Consider the following 9,221-nt stretch of genomic DNA (forward strand, 5'->3'; position numbering starts at 1 on the left):
CGACTCGGGACTCTCTGCCTTTAAATGAGACTCAGATTCATGATGGGAATGAGATTTCTGTGGTCTCGTCATGTGCCTTTGGAAATTCCAGGAACTTTAAGCTTTAAAGAAAGGTTATTCTTGGTCATAGTTTTTGTAGTTACAATCTACAGAAAACATGATATATTTAACTTCCCCTGGTAAAATTGTAACTTCTAGGTAAATAACTTGAACCTGTTACAGGGAACCTATTGTTTCAGTTACTATTATTGTTTACTAGCTACTTTCAGAACTTACTGCAGCCTTGCTTTGGGGGGGAGGAGGGGGGCGGCCAGGGGGAGATTGTTAACATTTTTCAGATACCTATAAAATAAACCTAGTTTAGTATCACATGTTTTTTTTTATTTTTAGACTTTTTTTTTCATATTTCAACAACTCAAATCAGGAAGCATCTCAGCATCAGTGCCATGTCATAGCTTAATAAGCAGGTTCTTTTTTCTTTCTTGTGACACATAAAACAATGACATGTCTTAAAATTGGAGTTTGATGGTTAATTTTATGTGTCAACTTAACCTGGCTCAGGGGGTGCCCAGACATTTGGCCAAACATCATTCTGGATATATCTGTCAGGGTGTTTCTGGGTGAGATTAGCATTTGAATGGTCGATCCAGTAAAGAAGATTGCTTTCCCCAATGTGAGGGGGTTTCATCCAATTAATCAAAGACCTAAATAGAACAAAGAGGCTCAGAGGGAACTCCTCCTGCCTGAGTGCTTGAGCTGAGACATCAATCTCCTGCTTTCTGACTGGGACGGAAACCTCGGTTCTTGGGTCTCAGAGCCTGCCTTTCGGACGGACTGGAGTTACAGATCGACTCTCCCGGTCTCCAGCTTGCTGACTGAAGATCTTGGGATTTCTCAGCCGCCATCATTGCATGAGCCAATTCCTTACAATAAACATGCATATACACACACACAATTGGTTCTGTTTCTCTGGAGAACCCTGACTAATACAGACGGGGTGCTAAATTTGATAAAATACAGTGGTCGAGGGTATCCTGAATTCCTTCTACTCAAAAGTCAAGGGGGATTTGGAGAACGTTCATATCAAACAGTCATGGGAGTTGAGCTGTAAGCGAGAAAGTGTTCCTGTTCTATACCAGGATAGGTGCTGTTCCATCATTCTAGAAATCAGACTTGGGAGTTGTTAACACCAGGAGCCGTAGTGTGGAAAGACCTCATTTTCTTCCCAAATCTGTGTACTTCCTGTGTGACTTTAGGTAGGTCGCTTAATCTACCTGGGCTTGGTTTGCTTATCTATAAAATGGGTTGGTCTGACTAGGCGATTTCAGGGGCCTCTTCCATTTCTCAGGTTCTCAGGAATTGGTTCCTCTGTTTCAGTGAGAGGAGGTGGCCTGCGATGTGAATAGTTAGGCTTTCTTTCACAGGGCCAAAATTTCACTGCTACCGTCTAATTCCAGGTGTGCTGTTTCTCTGCTCAACAAGACATAGTCTGATGATCAGCGTGGTTTCCTGGGTTGCAGTGTTTGGGCCGAGGGCAGTGGCCTTCAAGTTTGAGTCTTCATAGAATTTGAAACCTAGGTCAGGAAGCATCACTTTGTGACATAAAAGTTTAAAGTTCATCCCAAGAGGTTTGCCAGCCTTATTAATAACTGACCGGTGTCGAGATAACAGCGTGGGGCTCCTTATGTCCAGTTAGGGTTCTAGCTGTCTCCCTGGGAAGGAGGTTCTCAACATGAAGTATAATAGGAAGAACATAAGCTATAGTTTTAGAAGAGATTACTTACTTTTGGTGAGAAAGGCTTGTGTGGCAGCATATTTCAGAGACCGCTATGAGTTACTAGAGGGTAGATGTTGAGAATTTGTATTTACCCAGTTTCGTTTAAGGAAGTGAGAGACGTGGTACCTGGCAGGCCTAAATATTCTGGATCCTAGAAAAGCAGACCCCAAGAAGGTATCAGTGAGTGGAACATCTCGCCTGCACCTGACTCCTGTACCTGAGCTTCGCTTCAGCATCCTGACTGCATACGTAGTTTCCCTGTACCACGATCTTAGGCTGCGGATGCTCCAGGAAGTGCACTCATCTCCTGTCATATGTAATATACACTGACACCATCTTGACGCTGATTGGTGTCTTATGCACCTGGTTTGTGTGAATCAACCCCCAAGGGCCCGTCGTCAGGTGTCTATTCCTGAGCAGCCCCTGGGGCTCTGCCCAAAGCCTCTACCACCTTCTCTCTGGCTGCCTCAGCCTCAGAAGAGTCCCATGAGAAATGTATCCCGGAAGGGCAGTGGCATTTCAGTAGACCTGACCGAGGAAACTGACCAGGCTTGTGCGGGGGGCGGTAGGGGAAGGGGGTGGTCACAACATTGAGAAAGAAGACCGAGCTCGAGCAGAGCCCAGATGCAAGAATGCAGCCAGTAAGTGTGCTTTGTCTAGAATATAGGTTGTGGAAGAGGACTAGATGAGATATATACTTCAACTAACTGTGGTTTGTTCCCTGAAATTCTCTGAAGAAGTTCAGCCCTTAAATGTTTTAAGATTACTCCATTTCAGCGGATCAGTATTAAATAGTAAGTCAGAGTTACTGGTTCCTCGGAGTCATGTGATCCTAGATAGGCTTATTAGCACTTTGACTGACGTTGAAAGGGCATTAGAATCTTCTGCCTCATTTCTAAATTTGGGATAATTTTTTATAACCAGAGGGGAGGAGAGCAAGTGTGTGATAATGATGGCCAGGAAACAATAATCTTTTAAAAAAGTTGGAAACCTCAGATTACTAGTACTATGTTGGGAACAAGGGAATGAAAGTCACCTCTGTGGGTGTTTTTGATTTTACGAAAGTGGAATCAAATGTACGTGTCTTTACTAACCTACTTCTTTCCACCAGAATTTCCCCAGGAATGTAAGCTCCTCGGAGCGGGCTGTTAGACCCCGTTCCCGTGTTCTGGGAGGCACCTCAAGCACAGGCAGTAACTGAGCCCCTGTTCCTGCTTCTGCTCTCAGGTTGGCAGCCTCGGTGGTTCCTGCTCTGTGGAGGAATATTGTCCTATTATGATTCCCCTGAAGATGCCTGGAAAGGTTGCAAAGGGAGCATCCAAATGGCAGTCTGTGAGATTCAAGGTGAGAAACCAAGAGAGTTGCAGGTTTTGTTTTTCTGTCTCCCCCACCAAACTATAGAAGCACTAGCCTCTGTGTGCCATTCTCTGCCGCCCCTATAGTACAGACAAAAATACATAGTGTTATATTGCAAAAGAAAGCTTTGCAAATAAAAAAAACTGCAGCCAGTTCTTACAAGGTTCGTTAAGAAAGTAGTCATAATAAGAGCCATGGACGTAACTATGCACCTATTGTTCATTCCTTAGTCACCTGCCCACCTGGGGCCAGTGGCTATTGCAAAACTTAAGTCTTTTTACTGCAGCATCAAACGCTTCTGTGTTTGAGTCAGGACACACACACCTTCCGGCCAGCACCACATACTCAAAACAAAACAAGCAAACACCTGACAGACCTCCAAATACTCTTTGCTTCTTGGTTTTGGAAATCATGAGCCATACTGAGAAGATGTGGTTCAGAAGCAGATTAGAAGGGAATTTGGGGGGTTGGTGGGCTGTTGGGTAAGGTGAGTGTGGTTTGCTTTCCAGTAAACCCAAGGAGACAGAGTGCACCCTTACCTGTTGGCATGTAAGCCTCTTTGACCTCAAAGCAGCACACTTTACACACACACGCACCAAAAGAGAGAGTCCCTCTCTATTCTGCTAAAATATCTTAAGGAGAGTTGGGCGATTTTTTTTTTTTTTTTTTTGGCCAAAATCTTGGTGATATCATGGAGCCAGCTGCAGGATTTTTCCTCTTCATTAGCAGAAACATCCAGGAAGAGATAACTAAGTTAGGAGAGGTAGCAAGGGCTGGCATCCTCTCTTGGGAGAAGCCTTCAGTTACTGGAACTCATTGAGCTCAAGAATTTGGGTGCAGTGCAGGCTACCCAGGTAGGACTCTTTCTGACCTCCCTCTACTTTTCTTCCAGTTCATTCTGTAGATAATACACGCATGGACCTCATCATCCCTGGGGAGCAGTATTTCTACCTGAAGGCCAGAAGCGTGGCTGAGAGACAGCGGTGGCTTGTAGCCCTGGGGTCAGCCAAGGCCTGCCTGACAGACAGTAGGACCCAGAAGGAAAAAGGCAAGTGTTGGTTGTCCTGTGGTCCGAGGACCTTGGGAATCACGCACTGGCACCTCTGGGTCCCTCATTTGTTATCTTGCTTCTGACCACCTGGCCAGCTTTTTGTACCATGCAATTGACACAGAACACAGTGGAATTTAATCCATGATCTCTAACTCTCTTTCTTAGCATATCACAGTGGAAAGAGTTCAGACTTTGGACCAGAGATAGCTGGGTTCACATCATGGTTTTGCAGGTTACTGGCTTTGTGACCTTGGCATATGTCGTTGAATCTTTCTGATCTTCAGTTTCCTCATATTTTAAGAAGAGGTACTAACCGATAGTAGAAGGATGCCGCAAGAACCAGGGGTGAGAGGAAGCTGTCTGTACCCAGTCTGGCACAGAGTTTACCTTAGGCGAGGAGGAGCTGAGCCGCAGTCGCCCGGAACGGAGGCTTTCCACAGTGACACCCACTTCCCCTCCCTTTCCTTGGGATCGGATGGATACTTAATTGTCAGGTTGCCGCTGCCTAATGCTCATTAACTTGACCTCATTCAGTCTCCTGCGAACCATGGCACAGCTTTCTACCTGGACTGGGTCAGGAGTGCCAGGGCTCACTGCCTGCGCCCTCGTTGCCCGCTCCCAGCCACCTAGCCCCACACGTACACCCGAAGAGACTGGAGGGAGAGGGGGGCCTCTGAGAAAAGTGTTTCAGGGAATCTTTCTCGTGACAGATGTGGCAGATGTGCTTTCCAAGTAGACATAGCAGAACGGCCTCTCTCTTGGTGTTTTTAATGATAAATCAGGAGTGAACTTTAGACACTGTCAGTTTGACTCGGATCCGGGGTGACGTCCAGCTTTTGTTGGATAAAGACCGGCAGCAGTGGCTGCAGCCGAACTCTTGGCCCGGGCCGATGGGGGAGCAGCAGGTGCTCAGACAGGTGCGCAGACAGGCCGGCCCGGTTCTCTGAATTAACGAGCCATCTCATCATTGGTAATTGCACATTACAGGACACTGCTCCCCAGTTTTGAGCACTGTGATAGCAGGTAGATAGCTGTGACCCACTTTACAGACAGGGAAAAAACTGGGACAAAAATTGAACCTTTGACTGTCCTTCGTTCACGAGTCGATCAGAAGTATGCTGTCCCTTCTCCCTGTACTAATCATGCAAAACGTTGGCTCAAGAAGTAAAGTAGATTACTTCAGAAGACTGGAAATCTCCTTTCTGTTTTTCTTGCTCCCGTATCTTCATCTATATCCTGTCTGTAACCCATACCATAAACATCTGACTTTAGGCATAGGTTATATAGTCCACTATCTGTATAGTGTATTAACTAATAAATCATTCATTCATTTTGATAACGACTTATATTATCATCATTTTGTCATTTAGAGTTTGCTGAAAACACTGAAAACTTGAAAACCAAAATGTCGGAACTAAGACTCTACTGTGACCTTCTTGTTCAGCAAGTGGGTAAAACAAAAGAAGTGACCACGACCGGTGTGTCCAGTTCTGAGGTAAAATATTATTTCTCTTAGCCACAGGGATGCTTGCTGTCTCATCATCCCTGACTATCTTGGATTTTACTATTTTTTTTGGAGGAAGGAAATAATAAAATTCAACAAAGAAGAAGTGTGAAGCATTTCAGCATGTGGAAGTATCTAGTTTTCCTTCCTGGAGTGAATTCAAGATTAGTTAATTGCTAACATTCGGAACCTTTAAATTTAGTACTCAAGTCCTAAACTATATTTCTTCCAGTTTGTGTCACTCTTTAGAACACAGTCTTACCTCTAGCAGAGCCATTTCTGTAGGTATTACTACGGAGATGCCAACATCCTATCTGTCAGTGATGCGTGTCTGTCACCTTCGATGAAACTAACAGGATTTTATTTCACTGCACTAATTGTGCTTAAATATAGACTAGTGCTTTCAAAGACGGATACACGGCTTTTGTTCTCTCCATCAGCAGCGAGGACTACAATTTTTAACATTTATTAATAAAGTTGTCACCCTCTCATCTTAAAACATACATTAAAAGATCTATCTGGTGTTAAGCTATGTATTGAGTGGCTCACATTAACCAGAGATGGTCTCTGCTCTGCTCTCTAAGAATTTACAGTCTGGAAAACAATGCCTGCAACGTGAAGAATCCGTAGATGTAATTAATGGTGTTAAATTACTTTTCTGAGGTAGTAGAACACTATGCTGCCTGCAGTATATGTGCTTTGAGTTTTTCTAACAAAGGTGATTAACTCACTTCCATTCACTGCCTTCTGGGCTCTTATTCAGCAACTGCCTGTCGTGTGCAAGACTGATGTGGGATGGGGGGTGGCGGGGGGGCACCAAAAACGTCCTGTTCTTGGGATGCTTATGGTGTAGAGCAGTGCGATTCTCAACCCAGAGCAGTTTTGCCCCTCTGGAGACACCTGGCGGTGTCTGGAGACGTTTTGGTTGTCACGACTGAGGGAGTGCTGTTTGCCCAGGATGCTGCTTCACGTCCCTCAGTGGGCAGAAGTGCCACTCCTGTCCCCTGGTCTCGGAAACAGCCTGCCCCAAGTAGAGGTGGAGCAGCTCTGGTCTAGAGGGATGGGAGAATGTCCCACAGCAGTTTTCAGTTCAAGGAAGTGCTTGTAGTAAGTGCCTTGGGAACTTGATCATGAACCTGCTGTTGTGATATTGTGATTTTAAAAAGCAACATATATTTGATTTTCAACCAGTTCCTGACACAGAGCTCCTAATACCTTTAGAATCTCCTGTGATGAGTGCGATAAATGTGTCTTTTTTTTATGTTAACGTGGCAACTTTTGGAAAGTATCTAAGGTTGGGGGCTGATTGGTGGTACACCCAACCATGCAATTAGAGGGTTGAAACTTTGTCCCAGCCCCCACCCTGACCTTCTGGGAGGGGAGAGGGGCTGAAGATTGAATTTAGTCACCAGTGGCTACCAATTTAATCAATCCTGCCTGTATAATGGAGCTTCCATTATTCAAAGGACAGGGTTTGGGGAGCTCCCAAGTTGGGGAACATGTGGAGACTCCGGGAGGTGGACCCAAACGAGGGTCCAAAGCCAAATGCCCAGCAGGAAGGTTTGCAGTGGAGACATTCAGCTGTTTATTTGTAAGACGCCAGGCAAGGAGAATGGGAGGCTGTAGCTTAAAACCCAAGCCCCGCCCTGGTTTCTGAACAAGGGGTTCAAAGGCAAAGGTTGGCAGTGAGAGGCAGGAGCCCTGGCAGGCAGGTGTGATTGGACAGCTTCATGACGCGGCCGTGTGTGGCACAATGCAGTGAGTGGCTTCAGCTCTGCGTCTTCCTGCACAAGAGACCCTTCACTTCGGACAGCGTCCCAGTGTCCAGTTCTGGTCATGTCCTTGTCCTCTGGTTCCATGAGGGGTGCAAAACTTTGGGTCCAGGTGCGGCTAGAGGTCAGAGCTCTCTCTCTGCACGTGTCTCGGCTGCCTGACTTGCAGTTTGGGTTCGTTGTCTCTGAAAGGCAGTTCAGTATCTTAGAAACAGGGCAGGGCCGTTTTGAGATGGTTCTGTGGGTACCATGGAAGCCTTGACCCCATTCCTGTGTGCCTTGCCCTGTGTACCTCTTCATTTGGCTGTTCCTGATCCTGTTACTAGTATATGTGCTACGACGTAAAGAATCCTGTATCCTCTTACAGTCGTGCTCTGCTTAACGGCAGATACTTTCTGATTGGTGGGTTGAGGCCTTACTTTTCTGGGAAAGCCCAGCATGGAAACTTAGTTATGTTTTTGGTTTGCTGACACATTTAGGATGAGCGACTCCATTTGGGCCCAGTCTGATTACAATAACACTACCGAGTGTCAGGGCATGGCTTCAGTTTCCAGAACAACATAGGAATGTCGGCATCTAGAGGAAGAACACCCTGAACGAGTAAAAAAATTTGGAGGGGAAAATAATAATTAGATGTTCAAAAGAATTCCAGTTCCAAAAACCCCATGTGAAAGCAAATCGTGTGATATTGCTTTCTAGTGCTTCCGTCACAGAGCCTTATGTTTACTCAGGCAGTGGGAGTCATTTCCCATTGATCCCACTGATCGTCAGTCTCTGTGATTCCCTGTTCATGTCCGCCACCCTTATGGACTGGAAACTCCATGAGGGCTCCGTGCCCAGGCCTTCAGCTGGAACAGTGGGTGAGTGTGAAGGGTGAGAGCGAGGGTGAGGCTCGTGTATGGTTAATAGACAAATTGGACTCAGTCTTTTTCTTTTAGAACTGATGTATATATTTGTTCAGCAACATAGGTGGGTACATTATTATTATTCCATTGTGGATAACAGCCTCTAAGGACATCCCACAATTGGGCTTTTTCTTTCTTGGCAAGGTAAAGGAGTCTCCCATCTGGTTGTTTTGTAGGAGGGAGTTGATGTGGGGACTCTGCTGAAATCCACCTGCAATACTTTTCTGAAGACTTTGGAAGAATGCATGCAGATTGCAAATGCAGCCTTCACCTCCGAGCTGCTCTATCGCACTCCCCCAGGATCCCCCCAGCTGGCCATGCTCAAATCCAGCAAGGTGAGAGCCCGGCTCAGCTTGGCTGCAGCAGGGGTAATGAAAAGTTCAGGTGACATACCGAGCGTTGTTCTCCATCACCCTTTGGCGACTGCTAAGGACTTTTTTTAGCGGACTTTCCTTTATGTCCACTTTTATATCTGTCCTCAGTCCTCCATATCCAGTCAGTTATTTTGGGCTATTTTACCACCTAAACATGCCTGTAATGTAGCCAACCTCTCCTCTCCAGCTTCCTTGTCCAGCGAGTCCTGCTGAGATTTGCAGAGGCTTTCTCACTCGTTGCCATCAGCCTGACCCTTCCAGGGAGCTTGATGGTATTTCTAGTCATGCAGTGTAAACTGGACCACTTTACCTAAAAAGCCTTCCAGCAGCTCCCTCATTGCCCCTGAGCTGGAACTTCTTAGCCCCTTCTCACATCCCCAGCCTCTTTCTCCGTCATTACCTGGCTTGGACATGTTACCTGCTTGTAGCTCCCCTCACATGTGTTTGCTATTTCCTAGTGCCAAGAAGCCTTCTCACCTCTT

The 9,221-nt window shown here is 45.9% G+C and overlaps 1 protein-coding gene across 6 annotated transcripts in view; it reads left to right on the forward strand.

Annotated features, from left to right (window-relative positions):
• PLEKHA8 (pleckstrin homology domain containing A8) overlaps positions 1-9,221 on the forward strand; it is a 63,029-nt gene that overhangs the window by 12,187 nt on the left and 41,621 nt on the right. For all 6 annotated transcript variants that reach the window (XR_003046343.1, XM_025046937.1, XM_025046938.1 and 3 more), the window contains exons 2-5: positions 3,005-3,121; positions 4,026-4,181; positions 5,555-5,679; positions 8,542-8,700. Coding sequence is in view for 5 of the 6 variants with exons in the window: in XM_025046937.1 (XP_024902705.1) it covers positions 3,005-3,121; positions 4,026-4,181; positions 5,555-5,679; positions 8,542-8,700 (557 nt within the window). In the remaining variant the exon portion in view is untranslated. The remainder of the gene's footprint in view (positions 1-3,004; positions 3,122-4,025; positions 4,182-5,554; positions 5,680-8,541; positions 8,701-9,221) is intronic.

This window comes from Pteropus alecto, unplaced genomic scaffold (assembly GCF_000325575.1).
Source record: "Pteropus alecto unplaced genomic scaffold, ASM32557v1 scaffold21, whole genome shotgun sequence".
In the NCBI taxonomy this organism is placed as follows: Eukaryota; Metazoa; Chordata; class Mammalia; order Chiroptera; family Pteropodidae; genus Pteropus; species Pteropus alecto.